At 44.2% G+C, this 27196-nt stretch overlaps 1 protein-coding gene across 3 annotated transcripts; it reads right to left on the bottom strand.

Moving 5' to 3' along the window:
* Nucleotides 1–605: 605 nt before the first annotated feature.
* dgkb (diacylglycerol kinase, beta) lies at nucleotides 606–27129 on the bottom strand. 3 transcript variants are annotated; one of them, XR_005100760.1, is made up of 26 exons: nucleotides 25130–26187; nucleotides 24271–24403; nucleotides 23332–23408; nucleotides 23188–23208; nucleotides 22908–23055; nucleotides 22392–22529; nucleotides 21508–21557; nucleotides 20748–20822; nucleotides 20424–20543; nucleotides 19537–19654; nucleotides 18925–19013; nucleotides 18563–18679; nucleotides 18304–18402; nucleotides 18125–18226; nucleotides 17106–17179; nucleotides 16224–16298; nucleotides 14725–14810; nucleotides 14064–14153; nucleotides 13833–13993; nucleotides 11350–11414; nucleotides 5707–5797; nucleotides 4993–5188; nucleotides 3073–3193; nucleotides 2912–2972; nucleotides 1900–2083; nucleotides 606–932 (listed from the first exon to the last, which is right to left on the bottom strand). XR_005100760.1 is itself a non-coding variant. In XM_037275088.1 (26 exons), the coding sequence occupies exons 3-26, from the start codon at nucleotides 24341–24343 to the stop codon at nucleotides 1976–1978; spliced, it is 2355 nt and encodes a 784-aa protein (XP_037130983.1). In that variant the 5' UTR covers nucleotides 24344–24403; nucleotides 25130–26128; nucleotides 26903–27129; the 3' UTR covers nucleotides 1460–1975. The 3 variants fall into 3 exon arrangements, 2 of the variants coding, with proteins under 2 accessions (XP_037130983.1, XP_037130982.1); XM_037275088.1 differs by lacking the exon at nucleotides 606–932 and adding an exon at nucleotides 26903–27129 and having other exon boundaries at nucleotides 1460–2083; nucleotides 25130–26128; XM_037275087.1 differs by lacking the exon at nucleotides 606–932 and having other exon boundaries at nucleotides 1460–2083; nucleotides 25130–26186.
* Between the last annotated feature and the right edge of the window lie 67 nt (nucleotides 27130–27196).

Raw genomic sequence — 27196 nt, 5'->3', positions numbered from 1 at the left:
AAATCATGCAAGAACCGTGCAATGGTGACATTTACCGAGCACACGCCATGCTACTCAAACGGTGGCCGTGGTCCGCAGATGCGGATGAGCGATTATCCTAAGTGTGTAGGGTGCATCATTTTGGACCGGTTTATATTTGAACAGTGAAACTTTCTTGGGGGGAAAAAAATAATTCAACTGGTATTAAAATAAATATATTTATTTTAGTGTATATATAAATAATTGATATTTTACTGATTTCTTTTTATTTTACTGTGAAAAGACAACTGATTGCCGTTGCATTTTCCTACTTCAGCAGCTTGATATGAATAAATATACTTTATGTAAGTGTATACATTTGTTTACTCCTTGGAAGACAAAATATTAATTATTTCCGAAAAAGAAAGAAAAAAATCAGTTACTATAAATTAATGAAATATTTGTTTCATGGTATACATGATTTCGCTCATCTTCCAAAAAATATAAAATGTCGATGTGGCACTTTGAGAAGAAAATATTTAATATTAATTAATCAATATTAATAAATAAATAATTTACTGTACTGTATTTGTGTTGTGTTAGTGTTATTGAATGTGATTTTGATGACAATCTTTAATTTATTGGAGTTTTTTTTTTTTTTTTTACAGCTCACAGTTTTGTATGTTACATTTTTGAATGTTATAAAATGTGTTTCTATTTATACAAAAGTAAAGCACTGAGTTGCCTTACTGTACGCAATGTGAACTGAACCATCTGTCCCGTTAATTACAGTCCTATTCAATACTTATTTTGTGTTTTGTTTTTGTTGTGCGTGAACGAACTGAACAAAAATCACTGAAGAAAAATCAATTAAGGCATGTTACCTTCTTATTGGACTGTCTGCACCACAAAATCATTTGAGCGGATTTATCCACTCAAATAAAACACGAGTATCTGCTTAAAGCCGTCCATTCCTGTAAAAGAAGTGCCATGCATGTATTTTTATTTTTTTTTCCAGAACTATCAATGACAAATGGCAAGAGTGAGCCATGAACAGGAAAAGGTAACACGTGCAAGGTGACCAACAAATGCCGAGAAAAAAATTCACATCTGAAGTGCAGAAAAATAAATAAGAATAAATAATCACAATTTAATCCAGTGTTACCTTGGCTTCAAAGTTTTATCCGTTCAGTGAGCCAGCTTGTAACTAAATTTACTCGTTTTTTTTTTTTGGCAAATAAATGGTCCCCAATGAAATTAATGACTTTTTTTTTTTTTGGTTTGATGCTTATGACAGCAGAGAACAATCTTTTTTGATGGGTTTTGAAAGAACAATCAAAATAGTCCGAAAGAGCTGGCAATATGGGCAACTCTGTTTGGGCAACAGCTGGTAGTGAATGAGTTAATTCCGCCATTATTTTGTCCCCCCCCCCCACCCTATCTGAATATTATTCCACTACCGAAGCTAGAGGGGGGTCCGCAGGGGCCCCCCTGAAATATGCTTCAACCCCCAGATGCCAGCCAGTCAATTGACTTTTTGGTATTTTCCGATCTTTCTGGAAATTTCCAGATGTCTACCGTAGGGAATATTTTCGGAAGACCTCCACCAAGGAAAATAAATCCTAGCTCCGCCAGTGAATCTCAAATCAACTTCCGGCAGACAGCACAAAGCATACAAATATCGACCGAGCCGTGGCTCCTAACTTGAAAAACTGCTAAGGTGTGTCAAAGTACCACAGTAAAAACACATGTGCAGAGGCCTCATGACAAAACACATTTGTCCGCCATAACCCAAAAGCGACAATTAAATAAATAATCAATATTTAAAAACAAAAACAGACTCGTGGATCTAAACAGCGCTCCGAGACCCACCTGGCAGAACCTAAGTTTTGCTACGGCACGCTGGGCTATCAAGCAGGCAAGCACGCGAGCCCCACGCACCTCCTAACCGGTCCCAGAGAGGCTGGGCTAAATTTTGTGACGAGAACTTGGAGAACCTGTGAAGCAATTCCAGGGATCAGTCATTGCTCTCGGCCCGCCTTCTCCTCACCAGCGAGGAGAAGAAGCTTCGACTCTGCTGAGGACCCATCAGCATGGGCGCTTGGTTCTTGTGGATGATCTCGATCTGGAAAGAAGGTTTCATTCCGTTTTACCCAGCGGAATAGTTTTGTCGGCTTACTTTTCGCAGATCAAAACGAGATCACCTTTGTCTTTCTGAAGGGTCCGCGTTTTTTTTTTTCTTCTTCTCGGAACCGTACATGATCGACCGTAATTTGTTCACACCTGTCTCCGCACACCACAAGTGTTTCCTCCCTCCCTCAAAGTGGCTGCACTTTGTCACAATGAAACATCTCGCCTACTTTGAGCTTGTTTTGTCTTTAATTAGGACGGCCCTCTCACGCTGAAGCGCGGCAGCCATTTCCATACGCGGCGCCCGGCCGCAGCCCGACGAGGCGCGGCGTGACCAAACGAGGGCCCTTCAAGCGGCGCCGTGACAATTTGCACAGCGGCTTCTTCTTCGTGTGTTGTTTAAACGCTGGAAGAAAAACATCACGGTCCAAATGGGATGTTACCCCCGCTAATTATTAACAACAAGTATGCAAATGGCGCCGCATGAATAAACATATTGACGAGCGTCTGTCAGAGCATTTGCATATCTGAGCCACGTCTGACATGTTTCTTTTTCGCTTTGATGAACAGGTTGCCAGTTGTTACGTGCTTTTCGCGTGTGATTGCACTAATGGATCTTAATTATTCTTTCACTTTCATAACATGGATAGCAGAAATAACCTGTCATCCGAATATGATTTACTTGAATGTATTTTTCAACCAGGTATAAAGTTGGAAAGCAACGATTTAAGCACGAGATGGTGGCAGCCAATAGTTTTTCTCGTCATTGCCCCGATTGACCTTGGCGGAGGTCCGTGCCAACTACATAAGAGTGAAAACTTACGGTGCATGGAGTCTGCATCCAAGGTTCACCATCAATCTGCATGGGAAGGGATTTACTGGTTCTGCAGGAGACGATTCAAAGGAATCACGTGATTAAAATGGTGAACATTTAGTTATTTGCCTTCAATGGCGTCATTTCACAAAACGGAAAGTAGGGCAAACCTGATGGTGACGGAGGAGCACTGCGCCAGGCGTCTTCCGGCGCTCTTCAGACCCGTGTAGATCTGACCCATCTCCATGGCCCCCTCGAGGCCGACCACCTCCAGCAGCTGATCGGACAGGTCTGGAAACACAAACGTGCGGGACTATTGTGAATTCAATTCAGATCTGAGTTCCGCACGTGTTTGGAGAACATGGTGAAGAAAGTCAGGTGGGAAAGAACAAAAGAACTCGCCGACATCTGCATCTGAGACACGTAAACGGCGCGTTAAGAACAGCAGCGCGTCAATTAATTAGATTGCGCCGGCAATGCCAGGCAATCTTGTGATCATATCATTATTAATTTGCACTGATGTGTATTGATTTTGGCCCTGTTGGAGGCTGGGTGTCACGCGGGGGCCCCATCTGCTTCAGCCTCCGACGCTTTCCTCCTCGAATTAAGGAGCCGCCGCCTTCCCGGTCGGGAGCGCGTTCGCATTAATTGAAATTCAGTCTTTTTTTTTTTTTTTAAGTCTGGTTGAATGCGTGCGAGGGTGAGGACTGGCTGCTCCCAACCTGTCGCGTCGGCTTTCCCGTGTCACCGTGGTGACGGACAGGCGTCGCTCTCTATCTGGGGCTGTGAGTGAGCTGCTTTTCAGGGTCACACTGTGTGTACATACATGGATGACATCGCCCACCCCCCCTCCCCCGTTTTCTCACCCGAGTGCAAACGCTTTAACACAGGTGACGTGCACTGTGTCGCCACGGGCAGGGGTCCATTTTTTTTTTTTTAGCCCCGGGCAACAAAGATTCAGTGTGAAGTCATAGTTTGCTGCCTAAATGGGTTGCCATGGAAATCTAATGACAGTGACAGCTCAATTTTTCACTTGCTGCCTAAGCAGACTGCCGTGGAACGAAATAGAACAGTTCGCTTTGGGACTGAGATTTTTTTTAACTATGTCCTTCGCTTAACGTCAGACAAAAGAAGCTCTAAACTTCCTCAAGCAGCAGAGCCGTCAAGTCCGACTACAGCGAAATGTCGGGATTTCTGCGGCGACCTGTCGTCCAATGAGCGCGTCGCAAGGGGGCTTGTCATGGGGCATCAGTCCCCAAACAACACACCCCACCCACAGTGGGGGGAAAAAAAACTCACTCCCATTGTAAATAATTCACTCTGCAGCCATTCCCTTCCACCTGAGGGGCTTGTCTCCTGGCGTCACCAGCAGGATGATTTAACAGCTCCAGAAAGGTCAGCTACACAACCATGCACACGCACGCACACGCACACAAAAACCTGCCACCAGTTTGATCCATGTGTCGTGCTCGACTACGCCCCCTCTGGCTAATACACTCGTGTGTGTTTACCACTAAATGGATCTTTTGGGGGGGCGTGTTGGGTCTGTAACAACGTGTAGCTTTTGACTGATTGGTCCATGATGTTCGTAAACTTCCATTTTTTTCTGTTATTGTTTTGATTATCAATTTGATGAAAAACTAATTTTTGAGCATGCTAACATTGATATTCTTAATTGAATTTTTTGTTACGCAATCAAACAGCAGATTTAGAAACAAACTGAATTAACCTGCTTGTTTTTGTTGAGTCTTGCAAGCGGTTTGTTTTGGAAAATCATCAACGGTCTTCCTCCACTTTTAGCAGGTAGCCACGTTGGACTTTTCTTTTTTGGGCCATTCCCGATGACGGCCGTCCTTTTGACGTAAATGGAGTCGGGGGAGTCCGCTCCTATTAACCGAGCGTGTCCTCCGCTGTCTTCGCAGGCCATTAATACGCAAGTGACAGTTCCAAATAGTGACACGGTTTTACCTGCGTGTCGCAAACAAAAGCCGCTAGCTGTGATTCACCTTGTCACCCGTGAAATATTCATGCGCTCGTTGAAAAGTTTCGGGGTCCCGAGTTTGGTGTTGAATGTTTCTCCCGTCTCTCACCTTGAACTGCAAACATGAGCTCCTTGGGGTCGGTCAAAGGCGTCCTCCTGTCCAGGCCCTTCTTGGCCGCCTTACGGTGACCCCTTCTCTTTTTGCTTTCGCCCCACAGGTTGGAGCCGCCGTGCATGCTGGGTATGTTGAGGATGGCGATGCCCTCTAAGGAGACGGAGCTCAGGTCCAGGGTCACGCCGTCGCACTTGGAGCGAGAAATTGAATTATCGTCAAGATGGAGGTGAGGTGTTGTTGCAACACGTCTTCCTCGCAGTTCTGATACTTTTGAATTTGAATAAAGTCCATCTTTATCAAGCTCCCGTACTTTTCTCGTCCTAATTAATAAGGCACTTTTCAAAGCGGTGGAAAAAGATGAAGTGTATCTTCATTAACATTTGGTATCACACTCGGCGGGGGTTGTGCAGGGCTAATTACCTTTGCGCACAATCCAAGTCTAGTGGGAAGCACTCTTCACGTCCATATTTTCACAGGAGTGAAATTAGCGCAATTCTGGGCTATTTATGGAAAACAAGATGGTCACCTGTTATCTTACACAGTTTTCCCCTGCTATGTAGGCAACTTTGCGATATTTTCATTTTTTTTTCTAGATTCTACACAATCAAATGCAAATTGCGACTTTGGTGTAGTACCGCATTGTGCCACAACATGCCCCGGCAGCACTGAGGTCGAACCGGAAGACATGCGGCATAATTACGGACTCACCTCAACCTCCAGGAAGTCGTGTAACTTCTTGCACGTGGCCGAGAAGGTTTCTGAAGTGCCGAACTCAAAGTACCACAGCTTGTTCTTTGTTCTGGGAGAGAAAAGAAGGGCAAGACAACACTCTTGTGACAAGCCAAAGCATCTGTTGTGAAAAGGGATTTCCTAAACACTAGAAAGGAAATACAATCGTGTTATCGGCGGATCATTAACCTCCACGGAATAAATGTTGCGTCCGTTTGTCATATATTGAGGTATGGAGTTAAGCTGGCGTCAAGAGGCAGCACGTGGAACATCGGTGGCTGCCATTAGCGTCAGTTAGGTGGTGAAAGAAGGTCATCTGTGTGCATCTTGCAATTAACTTAAGACTGGAGGGGGGGGGGAGGCTGGCACCCCCCCGGCCTCCATTGCTAAGACTGACGATCAATGACCCAACCATCCGTCTATAAACTTTTAGCATAAATTATATCACAGGGCTAAGAAAACATTTTATAATTTGTAATTTCAGTCTATTCATTGACCAATTTGCAAGACCACCCTGAAATTTGGTTTTAAAAACCAGAGGTCCGAACATCGACCCTTGCGGGACTCCACTTTCCGACATTCCGAGCCTCCGATCAATACGGAAGAATTCTAATTTCACAGAAGAGTTTTCATCTTTCCAAGAGATGGACGGCAAAGAGCGGAATGCCATTTATCTCCCAGTGTGAAAGACAAAAAACAACAACGACGATGCTGACACACAGGTGTGAATACAGTAAAGAATGAGGGGGATGTATTAGTATAAGCAGAGGAACAATCACTGAATTATTGATTCCCTCATTAGGACTTTTGTCAGGACCATTTAGCCACTTTATAGATGGGCTTTCATTTAGTCTACTTGCAAGGTAGGGCGACTCTCAGCTGATTTATCGTGGCAAGAGAGGGAAGGCGGAAGACTCAAACCGCAGGACCGTGCGCGTTGGCACGTAAACAAATCAGGACAGTGTATTCAGAAGAGATGGTTGCTGATTTGTGGGGCAAATGAGGCACGTGGCTAGCAGGTGCAAGTGAAAAAAATAAGATGAGCCGCAACCTGGAGATATGAAAAAAGTCTATCGATAGAAAATAAGAATCAAATAATCCTGATAAATAAATTGGAAAATCTTCATTTCATTGTTTATTCCTGTTTTGAGAGACAAAGGTAACGCGAGGCACCCATTCCCTCAAAGCTGCCGCATCGCCACGGGACGTCATGCAAACTTAATGATGCTTCCTGTGGGTGAGATGAGGAGGCGAAAGCAACGCCGCTCAAATAATGAAAGCTCAAAAGCAAGATTGGACCTGTGGCAGTGTATCGATGCAAAGCGTATGCTGATAGCTGCTCGGGTTGGTCACGCGATGATGAAGTCAGCCGTTGAAGTCAAAGCTGCCAATGAAGCAAATAATAAGTAAATGAAAAATGTTTTAAAAATGGCTGAATTTTTAAAGCAGATCGACGGAAAATCGTTGAAATCTAAAAATTGTCTTTCTTAGCATGATCTCGGAATTTAAGCCTAAATCCCAAAACCTCGTCTATCCTATCACTGCTGTGTCATCACAACGCTTTTATTTGAGCTCGGCGTGGCGTCGCTGCCCTGAGGCCAAAGTCCCGTTCCGTGCACTTTACACTGGACGCACTTAACACAACACGGCCTCCATTGATTTTCTCCAGCGCTGACACTTAATCTAACCCACAGTGATCTATGACCTTATTCGAGCACTAATTTCTTCTTGATCAGAGGTGATAAATATCGCATTGACATAACCAACTCTTTGCGTGCCGCATCAATGCGTCGCCGTGGTGTTTTAGCGCCCTGCCGCCTGTAGCGCTCTCCCGCGTCCGCTTGCCACTTTGAGAAACGACCAGAGCCGCATTAGGGAACAACAAACATGTATTTTTGTTTTAAAAGCAAGAATACCCCATGGACTAAGATTTATATGATGGTGCCTTGAGCTGAGAGTTTACTTTTTTTTTTTTTTTACAATGGTTTCAGAATTCTGTAGAACATTTTTGTACCAGTGAGTATTATTTTGTCTGTTTACATGTGTTGCTTCACTGTTTGTGTTAAAATATCAATTTCTTGAAGGTTTAAAACGCTGTATTAAAAAATAATAATAATAATCATGTTTTCTCTATATGGCAGAGTGAAGTTAAGGATAACGGATGTGTCATGAACGCAACAAACCGACTGAACGGGCTTTGATCCGTGCTTGGTTGAGGACAACTTAAGTGGCTTCACAAGAAAGGTTAAACGAGTGTGTGTGTGTTTGTGTGTGTGTGTGTGTGTGTGTGTGCGCTCCCACCGAGCTGTGGGACAGGGGCCACAGGTGAGATATCTCTAAATTACACACAAGCGGTCATTAATTATAGATGACACTTTGGTCGCATAAACGATTTCAACCTCAAATGAGGTCCGAGTGTGTGTGTGTGTAATTTATAACACTGGTTGGTTCTCAACACACACATTCACACACACACATTGTGGTGTAGCCCAATCCAGCACATGGCGGCGCTTTGATGAACACGGCTCATTATGCTAAAGAGCGCCGCATGCCCGGGCTTCCCTGCGCCTTCCGGAAAGGTTAACTCGGGATGGTTACACAACACAGCTGGGGCCTGGGGGGCCCGTGGGGGACCCCGAGAGTGTGGGGCGTCCCGGGAGGGGCACACCGAGACCGTTAGATGTCTAAGGACCTTAAATAGAAGCCCAAATATCAAGGGGACATCAAGGCTCTGGTAAAGATCGACACTTAAGCAACACAACGGGAAGAAATCTGCTTTTTTTTTTAAATGTGGCAGACAGCAGGGTGAACAAGTGGTTAGTACGTCCGCTTCACAGTTTTGGGGGAACTAGCAACTTGAATCTGGAAATTTTGTTACTTTAGCGTAGTTTGATAGTAACTAAATTTCGCACGCTAGCAGCATCATGTTATTTTGGTTCAAGCGCTAACTAATGTGATCTGAAAATCTTTTCTCCTGATCTCTGTTGTTTTTTTTTGTATGGCCACAACATTCAAACAACAAACAAGAAGTTGGTGAATGTACATGTAATCAGAAAAGTTGGCAGGTTTTTAGTTCTGAATCTCTCCCACCACCAGAGTTGTAACCCTGTGACACCTTGGAAATTCTGTCAACACCTGCCATGTTGCTTTTAGTGGCCAGAAGGTGTTAACCCCCCAAAAAAAACATTAACAATATGAGCCACAGTCACATAACAACGGGTTGCCAGGGGGAGAAAACTGAAAATTGGCTGCTAGAAAAGTGCTTATTAGACCAGGTTGAAAAGAAACCGCTCAGTTCCAAAACACCAAATAGGATAAACGCATTGGCATGGAGGATTTTGTGGACAGTTAGGAAAAGTTTGCCCCAGCCACCAGGTTCCACAATCAGCACACAAGGGGGGGTGGACATTTCGATTATAACAGGGAAAAAAAAAAAAAATTGGTCTCAAGGACTCATGTTGGGAATTGAACAGGAAATCAGCCATTTTGGTTTGGTCGTAATCTCACAGCAGATTTAAAGTTACAAAAAAAAAAATCAGGCTGATTCACTGAGCCAGTAAACTTAAACGAAACCACAGCGCTTATCCCCGGAAAAACGCATATCGCAAAAAACGTATCACCATATTTTTTTTGATAGACCGGAGGAGCACTAAAGTTAAACAACGGCGCAGAAACGCAGCGTTGATTAATTCATAACGACACACCGAAAAGCCCAGAGGTCTAAACTTTACAAACCGTGCCGTGTCTTTATTTTCCCGCCATCCTTCCTTTTCCCCTCCGAGTCACAGATTAGCGCGTAATTACATTAAGGATCAGCAAAAAATGTCGGATGACGGTGGGAGGAAGGTTATATTTTGAAAAAGTCAGTCGAGGAGTACCGGCGTGGGTGGGAGGAGGAGGAGGAGGAGGCCCAGTCTTGGTCACGGGCCGGCTGATTGTCTGCTTTTAATCCTCGACCTCATTATCACCTCCAGGTCCGGCAGTGGCAGTAAATGAATCTATCTGCCGAGTGTCAAATCTTCACACCTTCGCCCTGGTAATCACCCCAAGGTGCAAATACACAAGATGGATAGGACGCGAGGAGTCAAGGGAGAGGGGGGAGGGGGAGTCGCGAGACCCCGACATTCCATCAAGAAAATCTCCTCCGTTCATAATTAAGGCAATTGTCCCAATGTTGCTTGGCAGTTAAAGGTGATTAAATATTCAGTTTCTGTATAAGGTCAAATCACAGACAAAGCATGCAAATTACTGCACATTAAAATGCATGTAAATGTGTTCATGTGTTTTTTAAATTATATTGTTTTATAATTATATAAATATTAATTTATTTTAATTTATCCATCCATCCATTTTCTAATTTAATTTAATTGATTATTATTTTGTTTGTTGCTGTATTTTTTGCTTTATCATAGCGGTCTTTACAAAAAGTATCAAAGCCCAAATTTTGTCAGCTGTTATATTTTTGAACGGAATTTTCATTTCCTCCATGTAATCAACGCAGCGTGTACAGAACTCCGAAGCGGCGCATCCGTGTTGTTTCCACACCATTTTACGAATCCTCGGTGAAAAATGATTGAGGTATTTTAAGAAAATGATTCTGTCTGTTATTTGAATCCCGTTAATAATTCACACGGGCGAATGGCTTTAGGATCTCTCTATTACACACTATCCTTGCCACTTCAATAATGCATGCTGATAGTTTCACAGGGTAGCAGAGATTTTTGTTGGATTTGTTCACGGGGCTCGTGACCATTGGAAGTATCGCAACTTATCAAAGAGGAGGGGGCGGGGTGAAAAGTCGAAATTCACGTAGCAACAGGCACAAAATGCGCTATTGGAGTTTTTCTACGACTCATAAACTCATCATTTTGCCAAAAATGTATCTCCGAATACAGTCAACAACAAAGACCAAACATAAAAAACACCAGCTGGGCCAGCAGCATCTTCACATCTCTGAAGAATGAGCGCCAGGAGGACGTGGCGTGGCTAAATGGCGCACCAGGAGCAGGCTAACATATGCTAACGAGCACAAATGGGATTATTAGGAGGCGGCGTGTCATCGCTCTGACTGATCCGCCATGTCAAACTAGCCAAGCCAATTCAATTAGGGCCTGGATGACTCCCCGGCGCTAGTGGAGACGTATGGGCAAGACGTTAAATATTGATGGAAACATACTGGAGATGCCACATTTGTCCGTGCGCCAAAGGTGAACACGTCTCCTGCAGCTCATCACAAAGGCTAAATATGAGGAGCGTCCATTCGTCATCGGTGGAGACGCTACACGGCGGGTCACCGGGGAGGTAGGGAGGGGGGGAAACCACACGTGATGAGCCACTGGGTTAATTACACTCAAAATTACACACCCCTCCCCTGCGACACCACATAGTGGAAACCTTTTTTTTTCCTATTATCACCTGTGGTGGAGACCATTCATGTCATTGGCCCAGACTTTTTTTTCATATTTATAATCTGATAATGAAAGACAAAGAACTTTCTCATCCTTGACTTCAGTACACCTTGACGCTAGAATGGTTTGAATGTTTAAGAACAGTGAAGGTGAAATTGCAAAAATGTTCAGGAGTGTGAATTTGGAAATTTGGGAAAAAAAGAGTGTGACCAACCTGCTGTTAAATTTCTCCGGGTGCTTCTCCCTCATCACGTGAAAACGATGTGCGATCGAGGCGTCCTGCAAAGAGGAATTGAAGTGTTTCGTTAGAACACTTTATTTATACAAACAAATAATATGAAGCAATTTCAGCGCTAAAATGAAAATGGAAACGAGCGCGGCGAATCGTCGGCTTACTGTAGCAAATGGTGTGATCGAGTCTTTCCTCATTACGATATTTAAGGCAACTCGGAGCTCATTAACAGAGCGCCACGTGACGTGCGCTTACGCCGCCGTGTGAGGAGAGGTGGAGCGCTATTGACAGGAGAGGCCTGATGACGGAGGCTCCGCCGTCGAGCTAGCGGCTAATTAAGCAAACGCGCGTCGCCGATAATCACAGCTCCGGGAGCTTGCAGCCAGCGTGGAAAGCGTCCTCCCTTTTTTCCACTTATCATCCACCTCTCCTCCTCTGTCACTCTTGACCGTCCTCTCACCCGCTTTCACGGCCTCCCGGAGAGAAGCCGGAGACTAGAGGCGGGGAAAAAGTGTGAGTTTTACCAAAAGAGGCTTTTTTTAAACAGCGTATGTTAGAGAAGCGCGAGCGGCGTATTAACACCGCGCCGTCTGCTCGGACCGCTTAAGAAAATAAACTTTGAGGAGGAAGTTGATTAGAAATTTTACTTGTTGGAGAAAAAAAATAAATGCAGTTGATAAAGCTTGTTTTTCGGATAAGGTGTTTCATGTAAAATAATAATAAGATGGAGCAAAGCTGGTGCGGCGAAGCTTAAAGTAATCAAGTGACATTTCCTTTAATTCGCACTTCTAAGTGTCGGCCACAAAATGCTGGCAAGGCCTTTGAAGAAAAAGAGGCTGAACTCAGCAAAGTTGTCTGGCTCGATAACAATTTAGAGCAATACGGAAAGCGAGTTGGCGCAAACTTTTTTTTTGGGGGGGGGGGGGTGCTCCTCTCAACCCTCCCTTTCCTCCATCATGTCCTTCGCCTCCTCCCTTCCAACAATGTATTTTGATCCACCCCCTTTTTGAGTGGCACTATTGAAACACAAGGAGGACCCCCTGCTAGTGCACAAACTTAGCAGGAGCCAAAAGAGGAAGAGAAAAAAAAAAGAAAAAAAATCAATGGCTCATCTTTTTCTTCTTCTGGATGTCTCCTCAAAAAGACCAAAAGTGTTTTGGCTGATTCCCCACGGACGCAGCAGACGGAGAGGTGAGATGATGGATGTATCTGAAGGAACTTGATTCTCTTACAAAACAGGACAAGAGCGGCGAGCCGGGAGGGAGTTAGTTAGCTGGTTAGTTATCTCCCCTTTGGCTTGAGGCGTTGACAAGCAACACCAAAAAGCTTCACCTCGGCAACTTGGAAAAAAAAATTCTGACTCTTTACAGTCACCTGCTACATCGCCCTGAAATAATGACCAATGTTAAACATTTGGCAGGCGAATTAAAGCGGGACATGTGTAATGTCCTCCCATAGCTCAAGGTTTAGTCCAATTAGGAGCGGACTTTCATGTGCCTTTCATGTGGGAAGAGTAATGTCGGCCGACAGGATTGTGGCGCGGTCATTAGGCCGACTGACTGCATTATGCTAGCGAAGAGCACGCCCTGATTAGTTCTGTCTCTCGGCTTTGATTGAAATCATTGCGTGTCATGTTGAATCTGGGGAGAAAATTGGTTCTTTTAATCGGAATAGAAATGGCATAGTGTACATATATATATATAAAAAAATCGGCCAGATTTTTTGTGTGGATACAAAAAATGTCCTTCAACTTCTCGCAACCTTTCCTCAGAGCGATGATGCTACGTGGTTAGCGGTGGCGATTGCTGATCTTTTGATTTGAGCCGTGTCATTATAGAAACAATCTACTTTTCATCAGCATAATCTCTGAGGTAATTATTAGCTTGACTTGTCGCGTAATCTTTACGGTAGCACACCAAAAAAAAAAACAATGTGTCAGAAAATATATGACACTCAAATCTATAGAGAGCTCAAAGTCTTCTTAATCCCTTACAAACAACTTCATTTGTTATCATCACGCATGCTGGCTGATGCTGCGCAATTTAAAAATTGACAAGAGGAGCCACAAAGCTTGTACATGCGTAAATAATTCGTGTTATTTTTTAGCATTCTACTGATAGATGTTTCTTGGTTTGAATCTGGGAACTATCCATCTAATATTGTGTACATGGTTCAAATTTGCTAGCTGGCTTATGTGACCCTAAATGACCCCAAAATGCGTGTGTCTTTTCAGTCTCGGCTTCTTAAGACTTTTTTGTTTGGCTACTCATTACGTGCGTCAGCGCTACACTGCCACCTGGCAAATGTCAATGACTAGATTTCCTCGCTGACATTCATCCGTAATGACCGACATCAGTGTCATTATGTGCAAACAGTATTTGTTTTGGAAAGGAACCATGGAGTGTTAAGAGTGCTAAAAAATGTTTTTGGTCTTTGAGGCCTTTGCGTCAAAGTGTGTGACTCACCACTCCGATGGAGAAGTAGTTGTTGACGATGCTGTACGGCACCGGATCGCCTCGCTCGTCCTTGTCGGTGGCCGTGACGTCAATCTTCCAGCGGTCCAGCATGACCTCGCTGCTGTTTTCGATGTCACGTAGGATCTTGAGCAGGCTCTCGCCCTCGTAGCCTTCCAAAGTGAAAGGTCACAGAGTTGAAGTTTTAGGTTAAACTTTGAGGTTAAGATTTTTTTTCAGTACCTCCTCCCCAGCGCAGACATCGGGCCAGGTCATTTCCTGTGCCAAGCGGAAGTACACAGACGGGCGGGTTCCGGTCCAAGTTGGCCTTGTCTGACAAAAAAAAAGAGAAATAAAGTCACGACTCTGGCAACCAATCACAGCGAAATGGAAAAATCAATTTTGAGTACTGCTCTGGTGCTACTTAACGTAAACAGCCCGGCGGTCTATTTCTAGAGGCACGTTTTGTCCAACAGCCGTTCCCTCTTATTGCCTCACTCTTGTTTTGATTGATAAAATAATTGAGGCAATTTTTTTCCCTTCGCTGGCCGTACAAGTCAAGACGTAGTCGCGGCCAAATAAAGACGAGCGGGTTGATTCTTTTGTCTTCTTTCTATGTTCTTTCAAATGGTTCAAATGATGACTAATATGTTGTTCCATCATCCCATTTTACCACCCCTGACCACACACGCTTGCGTGTAATGAAAGTGTTTACATACACACCATCAAGTGTTTTCTGCTTCTAGTCAACATTGATGTGAGCACGGAACAGTGATAAAAAAATACATCACCCTACGCCCCCGAAAAAAAAAAAAGAAATTGAGTGTTTAAGCTTGAGTATGTTGTCAAGAGGGGCGTAAATTGCACCTATTTAATCACTGGAAGCAGTGAATGGGTTCTGTACCTATAAAGTCCAGGATCCAGCCCACCGTGCCGTCCCCTCCGCACGCCAGCACCCGGAAATCGGGGACGTCTCGGAAGAAATTCAACCTGCGAGGGACGAGCAGAACTTTTTCGGTGGCAATATAGTACACGGTCAAATAATTTCTTGAATGACCTCCACCAAGGCCAGGGAACCGCTACTATTTATTATTTCTTTATTATATGCACCGCTGCTGAATCGCACATTTAAAAAACTCTTTTTTCAGGCAAGTGCAAATTTGGATACGTGTAGTACCATTCCCTGCCACAACATGCTGGGCAGCACTGAGCTTGACTGTGAAAGAAGAGGTGATAAAGTAATCTCAAAAGTTTCTCAGTATAAAAACAGAATCCAAAGAAAGCCAGAGTGTGAAATAGGCTGTTGTAGTTTTCAGGAATATATTTTAAGCAAAGTAAAATAATTGCCTGTTAAGTCCTGACATTTGTAGGCATTTCAAAAGGGAATCATTGTCATTTAGCCGTATATCAAAACCTTTGACGAGTGCTCACCACGCCACTGCGCCCCTTCTAATAATAATAATAAAATTGCCGATCACTCATCTGCTGCCTGGTGCGGGCCTAATCGGATCACAACGTCCAATGTTCAGTTGGACGTCTTCCGTTCCTTCACAATAACAAAGACGTAACTGAATGAAGGCCTGCATGGCGGCTAAATGACTCGCTCAATTACACCCCGTCCGGGACGGTCAAACCGCATTAAAGAGGCAAACAGACGGCCGCGCACATGAAAGGCAACTTTGGGCCCATTTAAAGAGCAAGAAGCAAACACTTCATTTGCGCTTATTGCGTTAGCCGGGGAGCTAATTGACAGCAGCAGGGTGTGCGCGCGGCCAGCAGTGTCCACTCCGCTAATGCGCCGGAGAAAATATTAACCAGGATGTAGCAGCTCGAGGTCACTGGCAAAATTCAGATTTCGGAATGGAAGACGCAGGCGATGAAGCGGCATCCCTTTTGCACGTGCCGTGTGCCGTAACGCTTTTATTCCTGATAAAGTCGCTGAGGCTCGGCTAATCAAAGCCAAACAACGCGGCGGCACGACAGCGCCGCCGACGCCAGATGCCGAAGGCCAAGACGGGGAACCCGCCGCGTGGAAATCAAACATTCAAGGCCTTAATCACAGACGGTCGCCGTCTGGAAACGTCATACTGGTCTAGTTGCTCATCTGAATGCGGGATCACATGTCGTCTCAAAGACACGCATGCAATGATGCTTATTATGCATGAGCAATGCAAAATATATCACAGCATTTGTAAACAAAAAATGATAAGCGGATGAGATTTAAACTCTCTGCAATGCTTTCCTGTCCCGCCTTTTCCAATGTTGGAGGTGAAATGTGTTTGAGAAGAAGACAACACATCCAAAGAAAGATTCCATCTATTAGATTCTGGAATTTGTTGAGATTCTTCCAATAGTGAAAATGTTCTCAAAACATTTGGAGGGGGCGATGGCTGCGGTACTTACCCGGGAATGGGTCCATTCTTAGCTAGGTTGTACACCTGCCTCGGGTTTAAGAGGTACTGGAACTTCCTGTAGATCCTGGAGTGTCACATGACCAAAAATGAAATCACTGTCACACAGTAGCCATGACTTTTCGTATTCCGTCCCGATAAGGCCCAAAGGCAATTCGCGAGTGTGACGCGGCGAGACGGACTGGCCGGCGGCGGGGCGGGGCGGGACATACCCTGAGACCCCTTTGAGGAGAAGCCATTAGAAAGACTAATTCATTTTAATTCCAATTTCATTATGTCAACTGACTGAAGTCATATTTTGATCTCATAATTTAAACAAATGGGGGGCCGGCGTAATAAGGAGCGAGTGATGATGTTTCAGTAATAACCCAATTAGCCCCGAGTTACAGAGAAGGCCCGGGTGGTGAGGAAGGGGTCGCGAGCAACGGAGGAGGTGAAAGCCATCCAAAAGATGACACGCTTTGCTTTTGATACTGCAAAAGTCGTCTTTAAATTGCTTTGTCTCAAAACCGTCATAAATTAGCTCAACAACGAGACATGAAATTTGGTGGGCGTATCTATTATGAGCAAACCCACAAAAACATTCCTTTTATAACAGCCATTTTAAGTTGATTTTGAATATTTCCAGTAGCCCTGAAACGACTAACTCAGACTAAATTGTGTGTGGGAGGAGCATGGGACATTCCCAGCATCACCCCAATCTCTTTTAACAAACAAGACTATTTTTTTAGAACAAATGAATTCAGATTGACCTAAGAAATGTTTGATACGTCAAAAACCAAAGCAGAAGAAACGACCGAGGTCTTTTGAGGCTATAAAGGAGGTGGACTGTGTTTTAGTGGAAACAAACTGTGTACTCAAACTGTGTACTCACCTCTCTCCCTGTTTGCCGCCGCTCTTTGGATTGACAAACACCAGCAGCGGATGAGTGCCCTCTATTGTCGTGATCTGAACAGGAGATGTCAAAACAAAGCGTGGGTGTTTGGAGACTGCAGGATGCTTGGCGGGAATTGGCTTTCATGATGCATCCTCTCAAACGGTTTGAGCGGGCACATCGCACGGCTACATTGCACCAGCTGAAAACTGCTCACGCCCCTCGCTAGGCCTTGGTACGGTCGCCTTAATTCAATCTCGTACTAAAAAAAATAGACATCCAGAAATTGCCATCACCTAAAATATCAACACCAAACTTCATTCATAGAAATTTCAGAAACTGGGATCAATGTTCTTTTGATCTCGGTATTTTGAAACACAATATTGTAAGATAAGTTTAGGTTGACCATTCACTATTTTTACATTGGTTCTACGTCGCTACGTTTGACTGCACTCTCAATACTCGTTAGTCAGCACGTGTTAATTGGCAGCCGCTTGGTCCGCCGTGACGCGGGGGAATCACTTCCCAGTCCCAGAAAGCGCCGCGGGCCCAAGCTCGCAAAGCGCCAACCCAAACAAGCTCTAATCCGCCGGCCCTTGTTTGAGCGGGGCTTTTGTCGCCGTCAGACCTCGCTCCCCACCCCGAACCGCCGCCCACCCGCCCCTGCGTTCGTGACACAGATGAAGTGCTTAACTCTCCCTTGTCTGCTAACCCAGCAGGCCGAGGGGGGAATTAACGAGCTCCCCGTCCAGCCCCGGAGTGATCCATTACTTCCTGTAATTATAAATAATAATCTTGATTATTACGCTGGTTAGCCGGCGAGGGGCAGAGACGGATGTGGCGCGGGATGCGATTCATCACCGCCGTTGCTAGACGAGCAGTCGCCACGGACGCCGTAATGGCTGACGGATATCGTATGAGCGGATCGTAGACAGGACGAGCCGGGATAAGGGAGTCGCTCACGTACGCCGCAAAAGTCAACAAATTGTGTACGTCCACTTGCGGATGATGTTCATCACCTGCAGGCCTTGACCGTCCACCGTCACAGAATTGGCTCTCTGGACCTTTCCGCGACTCGACAGGCTGCACCGTGAGTCCTTCCTAAGAGTCGACTGCCTTTCCTGAAAAAGAATTTTTTTGGAGGGCGTACGTGGAAGGAATAAAATGTCAGACCAGGAAAAAAGAAAAAAGGTCTCACCAGGACGACGGGACAGATGGAGTTTGGCGGGAGGATGTGATCCCTTAGAGGACCACAGTCACACTCGGGTTTCACGTGGGAGGCACACTTGTTATGGAGCTGCGAGACATCATACCGTTATTATTTTTATTGGTGGGGGGTCCTTGTAAACAAAACTCATTACAGTATCGGTAATTAATGACTCGACAGAGACGATAAATAAAATGACAGACATTGCTGGTCCTAGTTTTTGCCAGGTACAACTGTATCGAGTCCTCACCGTGATTTGACACCACACGCAATGCAGCCCAGTTAGGCCCTGGTAACACTTAATGGTTTTGTGGCACTTGTCACACTTGTTGGGGCAGTTCCCCTCCACCCAGAAGTGATGCATGACCTGTAGAGGGAGTGACACCTTGAGAGAAAAAAAAATACTGGTGGCAAAAGTACACACACCCTGGAATCAAGAAAAAACAAACAAGAAAAAGAAGCGTGGAAACAATTAAAGGAAAAGCAAACAAGTCTGTGGATCAGTCGGTTGTTGCCGCTAATTAGCAATTCCAAGCAGGCAATAAGAGAGCATCGGGGCTTTCGGAGAACGCGAGCGCGTCGACGAGTGCGCCGCACTCCAATTGGACGCACCTCGGTGTTTTTCTTGGATTTGACGTAGGTTTTGATGCAGGAGGGCGGCGCGCGGGCCACGCAGCGCTCGTGGACCGTGTACTTGCAGACTGGAGAGACAACAACAGCATTCAGAGTGTGCATGGAATTCTGAAGTGAATATCTGCAATATAGTTAAGTGACACATTTCATTAGAGTTCAATACATCAGGTTATGGTAAAAAAAAAAGAATACTAGGAAGAATAAAAATAAGACTGGCCTGTGAAAAGAAATTTTTGGGATACCCTGTATATTAAATATATTCACATTAGTGCTCTAAAAAAGTCATTCTATTTCTTCTGTCTGTGGCGGCGGTGCTGCAGGTGTGTATGCAAAAAAAAAAGAGGCTGTTTTACATAACCTGTGCTTATTATGAATATATGGAAATGAGGTGGCTGTAACTAAACAGTGCACGCCAACACCGCCAAGTAAAATAAGAAAAGGTCATTCAAAAAACGTGGATTGAAAATGTGGCTTTGGCGCATGAATTCTTTTCAATTGCAGCAAGACAATGATCACCTATTAATAATGGCAATGCGGCAGGTTGTGTGTGTGTGTGTGTGTGTGTGTGTGTGTGTGTTGCAACCCACTCACATGAACAGCAGAGTCCCTGCTTGCCGAGGCCGATGAGCATGTTGAGGCAAAGGTTGCAGTAGGCCGGCTTGTTGAAGTGCTTCAGACGCCACACGTGTTGACCGTCATCTTTCACATTCTGCACACACACCATTAGCACAATTCAAGTAGCAGACTTATCTGATAAGCATTGAGCCTATTTTGGCTTTACCGCTATCGTAAATGCAATAAAGTTTACGCTTGCAGAAAATACACAGAGGAGATAAACATTGCCACTTTTTTTTTATTATTATTATGACACCTTCTGTTCCATTGGACCAGGAAGGGATTCTAAAATGTCTTCTGCTTTGTAGGTGCTCTTCATTGGACAGTTTAAGATCATGTCAACAAACTACAAATTGACAGAGAAATAAATTTTTAGTATTTTCATGCGAGGGTTTACTTTCGGAGTCCTTTTATTCCCTTATAGATGTGCAATTAAATAGATCTACATATATTTATGGGGGAAAGAAAAACAGCCATAAAGTGCAATTTAGTGACAATCTCACTGTAATTAGATTTGTTTTCTGGGACATTTTTGTCCATAGAACATTCTTGGCATCAACTCGATAAAAGAAGAATAAGTTTGACTGAAGAGAAGAGAAAAAAAACGTCCATGGAATCTTGTGGAATGGCTCCATCTAGTGGATACTATTGGAACTGCACACTCGTACCTGAAGCCAGGGGGCAGCCATCTTGCGTTGCCCCCCCTTTAACAGATTTTTTTTTTTTAATGCCAGGATCTGCGTATAACATAATGAAGCTCCGCCTTGTTTTGATTTCTATTTGCAAATTTTAATTTCTAAACAGTCTACAGTCTAAATACAGTTTACAGTCTAAATAAATTAAGAACAAATGTGTCTACTCACAGTCTCCAGACCCAACAGGACCAGAAGTGGGATGGTGGTCATCCCTCCTCGGATCCACTCTTCCAGAGACACGGTGCCATCGTGGTCATAGTCGATCTCCTGCATCATTTCCTGGAGGATCTTTTCATACAATTGGTACGAGGACAAAACAAGGTTAGAAAATTGAGTAAGTCTTCACGTCACCTAATCTGATCAAAATGAAGACATATTTTTAATATTTAATGTATATATGAATATTGTGAGAAACTAACATTACTAAAAAAAAAAAAAAATCAATAAAGTTACATTTGAGCTCAGAAACACATTTCAAGTTTGACCTCTTACAGGTTTGAGCTCTGTCACGTCCCATTCCAGGTACTCGGCCACGTGCATCATCTGCGAGATGATGTGCTCCAGCTCCTGTGTGAACGCACACACACATTTATATTTATACGCCATATTTAAAGACAGTCTTTAGCTGGCCTTGTGAGCCGCTGTTGATAATGGGCTGATGGGGGCCGCATAATAACAGGTTGGAAATGTCAGTGGAGGCGGCGTGAAGAACTCAGTGGCTTAATTACAGTGTTTGTGGTTTTCTTTCGAGGGAGAAGCAGAGCAGCTGACATTATTACAAAGTTCAACACGGGGTCACTTCGTAATTTGGTGAGTGTCATTAAATGGGAGATACGCACTTTCTAGAAAAGCATCAAGGCAATATTTATGGAGCAAAAATTCATTGACATCTGTGTGTTTTTTGTGGGTGTTTTTGCCGTTTTGCTTGTCCTATCAGAGATAATAAAAGGATCCAGAGCTATTAATGGGACACTAATGATAGGATATACAAAGTTGTCTCACCAAGCCTCCAATTTCACCCCATCAAGGGTGTTGTCACACAAAATTGCCACCCTCGCTCTTCACATTTTATTCATTCACAAATGTGTACCACTGATATTTAAAATGGTCCATCAATGGCTTGAATGTGAGAAACTGAAATATTGTTTCATTTTTCATAACGTTTTGGGAGAATGATAACAATCAATGTGCTATGTAAAGAGAACGCAGTACATTAAAAAAAAGATGAACTAGAATGAAGACAAATACTTACCGAGCTGTCCAGAGAGCCGTTTCCGTCTGTATCATAGAGACGAAACATAACTGTGAAGAAGGGGAAGAAAAAAAAACTTTATCAACATCGTCTGCTTTCATCGCTCTTTAACGTTGCACGAGATAGTCACAATTATCATAGCAGCTGACTTGCGGAAGCCGAGACTGCTGACATCATGAGATGCTCCAGAACAAACGGATAACGGCTTCTTTCTTTCACAGAAAGTGATGTAGAATGTTTACGAGCAAACTAAAGAATGGCAAAGAAAATAGAAAAAGATTCACAAGTAAATTCCTAATGTCAATTAGAATAATCATAATAAACTACCTTAGATAAAAGAAAAGTTTGTAGATTCATATTTTGTACTTAAATTGTATTTTTTCCATGTTATTGTATGAGTTTATAAGTCGAACGTAATTGGAAAAAAGAAATACTTGCATCCAGTGATTAAAGGCAACAGAAGTAACTGCAGTTCTTAGACTCACCAGCAGAGAGCGCTATCTGATAATACTACACAGTTGTGACTTTCAGTCAGAATTGTTTTTTTTATAATTTATTTATCTGATCGCCAAATTGAAAAGATAAAGGTCTCATTTGGCAAATTTAATAATAAAACAACAAACAATATAAAAACAAATTCAAAAGTGCTGTGTTTTCATCTATTCATAACCCAAGCTCGAGGACCACCATGACATCATACTTTCCTTTCGGGTGGCAAAAGTACAATATTCCATGGGCCATGTGTAAACAAAGCCTTATTCCATGTCAGAAACGGTTGGACCTTTGGTGACTGACTATTTTTAGCTTTTTTCTCTATTGCCATAGTATCAAGCGTCAGCGGAAAAGACGATTTGAGCTATAAAAAAGGACCGCTCGGCACTCACACTCCAGTTTGTCCTCTGGCCGTCCTCCTTCCAGCAGCGACAGGTAGCACACGATGTCTTTGAGCTGCACCGTGCTCTGCGGCCCGGGTAGGGCGCTCGTCCTCAGTGGGGTCGAGTTGCTTTTGATCAGCTTGAGTCCTGCAGCGAGGAAGGGGGGGGGGGGGAGCAAAAAGTCAAACCTGCAACTGGGAAGTCTGTCATGTTAGTAGGGAGGCCTGACATCAATGGAGCACAACTGTGCATTTAGAACTTTTAACTTTTTATTTTATGAATATAACATTAGACTTGGAATTGAATATTAAAATCAAAGAATTCCTTTAGATTTGTATAATGTGAAAATGTATTAGCTTTTATTGCTTGACCCTTTTTTTTAATGTGTATTATTCAGCAGAAATTACAGTAATCGTTACAGCCAAACAAATGAAGGAGTTTGAGTGAAAGCCTTGTGAGAAATTGTTTAGTGAAGTATTTAGAAAAGCTATAAAGAACCTAAGTGATGTTAGTGTAAACTCTTACCAGCGACTTTGGGCTTGTCGGAAGACGAGGACGGGCTGGCATGGTCCTTGTTGCTAAAGGACAAAAAAAGATGCTGGCAGAACTCGTGCGGCAGCTCGGTCTCCAAGAAGGTCTGCATGAACACCTTGAAGCCTTCAAAGTCAATCTCCTGAAACATACAGTAAAATAAATGACCTTTTTTTTTTTTCCTCATTGAAATGTGATCAATTCATATTCCTGCAGCCTGCGGTGTTATTATGTCAAGAAAGGGGTTGCCAGAAAAGAAGGTAGTTAAACTCACCTGGCTGAGGATTTCTTGTTTCTGTCAAGAGAGAGCAGAAAGATTGACGCTTGTTTTTTTATTGATACTTAAATCATTTGTCAACTATGAAACAATAAGCTATAATAATGTGTGTTGGATTGATCAGCGATGACTTGCACAAACCTCCTCTGGATTGTATTTGGCCAGCACACCATCGCCATGGAACTCCTGCAGCACGTCTTTCAGTTTCTTGGTCGAGTCTGACGACAGATCAAAGATGCATGAAAACCGCTTCAGTATGTGTGGATGTGTGTGTGTGTGTTGAATTGAACATCTCATGTAAGCTGTTCATCGGCAAACGCTGGAGCGCTTGTCATCATTCCTGAATGCCATGGCAACACAATCCTTAATGGCGGAGCGTGTGCGTGTGTGCCTGGGTGTGTGTGTCACATTCTGCAGATGTTCTTAAAGCGGTTGTGTTGCAGCAAAGCAGCACTTTAGCCACATTAAGGCATTGTTGGCTGCCATTTTTGTGCAGAATCAAATGCGCACGCTTGACAAGAAGAAAATATTCGACAACCTTCTGCAGCTGCTGAAACAACAATGCAAATCTCTGTTCTGATTCTCTCAAAGTAAATCTGCTTTTTGAATCATCACTAGACATTTTTTCGCACCCTTGCCCCGAAATCCATATCCGATTTAACTGTTCATCAACCGTACGTCCAATTAGCAATTAATGAATTCACCAGTGCCTTAAGAGGTTTTGACAGCACGAGTAAAGTTTGTTCGGAATGACACGTGGGTAGCGCGAGGCGTCCTTGCCCTGCCAGCCTCATATTTTCCACACCATGTCAACATTTTGGAGGGAAATGTAAACCGCTGGCACGGCGCGGTGAAGGCGGCATGATGGATGGATGACTGGGAGCGCTCGCATTAAACGCTTCAACGTTTCCATCTGGGTGCCAAAATCATTAGCGACGTCATTACGGGAGGAAATTGAAAAAAAGTCACGTGACAGGAGCGGCGTCAATTGTATTGCGCGTTTTTTTTTAATTCATTTTACAATCTTCGATTCGACTAACTTGTGAATGTGCAAAAACTAATAACGAGAAGGATGCTTACATTGAGTGTATTCTTGCAAGAGGGCGAATTCTGCCGGGGTCAACGTGACCCAAACGTCCTGGCCGCTCGTCATGGTACTCAGGCCTCACCCAGCAGCATTTTGGTCACGCTTAATCCAAATGAACGAGATGGGCTGTTTGGACAAAAAAGAAAAAAGAAGGTTAAGAGGAGTAGAAGAATATTGAGAAAAATATTCTAGGGTTGAGCCAAAAACGCTCGGTCATTTAGGCGTGTTCTCTCGTCACATTACAAGCCCTTGAAAAATTCCGTTGTGTTGTGATTTCATTAAACCCGAATTGAATTAAAGCCCCAGCGAGTACAGGTGGCCGTTAGGTATTCGTGCAAAATCCTAGCCTGACGCAACAAGTGCAAGACGACTGTTTTATTGTTATTGTTTTGTTTTTTCTGCATTCTGGGCTGCGTCCAATGGCATCATCAGACAGAGCTGTTGCTATGATGACGGCACCAGTAGCCCACCGGATTCCAAATGAGACCACTGCCCGCATGAATCGCCTGCTCGTAAATGTTGTGAGGCCAAATGATGCGCAATCCGTCAGGGACATGCAACTAAGTCTGCGCGTCGTTACGTCTCGGCTTGTGCGGTGAACCTGCGAGCGGCATCAATGAAATATTAAGTGTGGTGTCGCACACACGCAGAACACACAGAAAGCCCATTCCCCATATCTCGTCATTCCGAGGCATGGTTGGGAAGCAGCATCCTCACGTGTTTGCTCACGCTTGAGTGTGCTGCATCCATCGGGAGGATGGAGAGTGCCTTCACACACATACACACACACACATACTGCGACAGGCATGCGTCGATAAAACCACGAGACGAGGTCAACATGCCGCCGCTCACCTGCCACAGAGTCCAGGGAGCAGACGAGCGCCGGGTCCAGAAGATCCGCTGGTCGCTCCAGTAAGTGGGCGAGGAAGAGGAGGAGTGAAGGCGCTCGTCATTTAGAGAGTGTGCAGAAGAGGAGGCGGCAGCGGCGATCCGCTGGGGGATCCGTTGGGTGCTGAGCCAAGAGTCTTTGTAATTAGATGTTGAGTGCGGTGAAGGAGAGGAGGTGCTGATCCAGTCCAGTTTTTTTAATTAGAAGAGGCGATCTAGGTGATCCAGTGGGTGCTGGGGATTTTTTGATGTGACATGACAGTGACCAAGTAGGGGATCCGATGGAGAAGTGATCCGGTGTACTTTGAATGATCCAATGGAGGATCCAGTCGGTGTAGGATGAGTGCTTGGACTAAACGGTCGATGTTGTGAGATGTTCCAGCGAGATCCAGTGGGCGTTCCAATATTCTAAGGCTTTTTTTGTTTTTAATCAGATGTCAACAATGTACACACAGATTCAGTGGAAGATCCAGCGGATGCTGACGTTAGATCTCGAGCGTGTTATAAGAGAGATGGATGAAGTGGCTGCTGAAGCAAGAGTGTGCATTTCTGAATTAAATGTCGCATGTGAGCGAGGAGGGGAGGGGGGGAGGTCGAGCAAATGAGCCAGCATGTGTTGAAGCAAGGTTGAGTCTTTCTGAATTAGAAGAGGGGGCGTCAATCCGCTGGTCCATCTATTGAGTGCTCCATTAGATGCTGAGCCATGAAAGTGGATTTTTGAATAAGATGTCGAAAAAGAGAGGCTGTGCTACTGCCGCAGCCCACTCTTCATGTCAGGGGGGGTTGCTGTTTGTTTTCCTCCAAGCGAGAAACAGAGGGAGCGCACGCCAGAGAGAGAGAGAGAGAGAGAGCAGAATCATCACTCTTCCCGCCCCTCTATCTGCATTTTTCTTCCTTTCTCTCCTGTCAGCGCGAACGTAGCATCGGTTAGCATTCAAGACGACAGCCGCCAAGTGCGCCAACCTGTGGGGAAAAACGTCTTTTTCATCAACAGCATGGAGAAATGCTCAGTGTGATTCCAACAGATGCATTCTGGATTGGCTCATGCATTCAATCACATCGAGTGAATGGAACGGACTGCTTTATTGGATTTATTTGGCCTCTTAATAATGCATTGAAAGTGTAAGAATCATCGGAATAATGCAAAAACACAATATATGCTGGAATATTAGTCATTTTTAGTTATAATATATGACTATGAGTATAGTCATATTACAAGTCTACATTAGTTGCGCCACCGTTTGTGTTCAAATATTCATCGCTTCTAAAACCACAACAGACTAAACAGAACATATCACTGAAAGATTTCTGACTCCGCCCCCGGGTTGAGGAGACCACTTCAGTACGCAGTTAAATGGGAACGGATCATTAAGCGCGCCCGCATCTCATACACTGGAAAGCGAGCGGTCGCCATGGCAACTTTTAAGCGCACTCTGCAGTCGATTCACATCGCTGCTTCGAGGCTTTCTCACCAAGCAGATGAGCTTGGGAGGCGAAAAAGTGTTGTGAGGCCAGAAGAGCAATTGGATCTCCATTCAACCTCTGGATACATAATTCTATCACTTCACTACTACTTCACTTGTGAGTCTAAAAATAGATGCGGGAGCCTGCCTGAGCCTCGTTATGTAAGATCCTAAAAGTCTACAGGGATGACCCGAGGTGAAGTTTTCCCTTCCCGAGAGGGGTTGGCTTCCTCACAAGAATTAAAAAATAAATAAATAAATCAACATACATCACCTTCAGCATCTTTTCTTTTGCTTTCTGTCATTTTCTTTTGTGTCCAGATCTAATGAGCACCGACGGACGTTATTGATCGCTGTGACATTTTGTCCGGGGTTAAGCGGCAGGCCTCGGGCGCTCCACCCCCCGAGCCAGTGCCATCAAGGCGTCTGCTCTGGTCTCATTTTATTACTTGCGATGATTAAAGACAAAATCACGTTAGAATCGACCGATGAAAGGATTAGTCGAGGATGCGTACGGCGCTTCAGGTCCATTGTTTTGAGAGATTTTAAAACAAGAAGAAATCACATT

This window comes from Syngnathus acus, chromosome 16, assembly GCF_901709675.1.
Source record: "Syngnathus acus chromosome 16, fSynAcu1.2, whole genome shotgun sequence".
Classification (NCBI taxonomy): Eukaryota; Metazoa; Chordata; class Actinopteri; order Syngnathiformes; family Syngnathidae; genus Syngnathus; species Syngnathus acus.
This window is presented reverse-complemented; position numbering and strand designations above follow the sequence as displayed.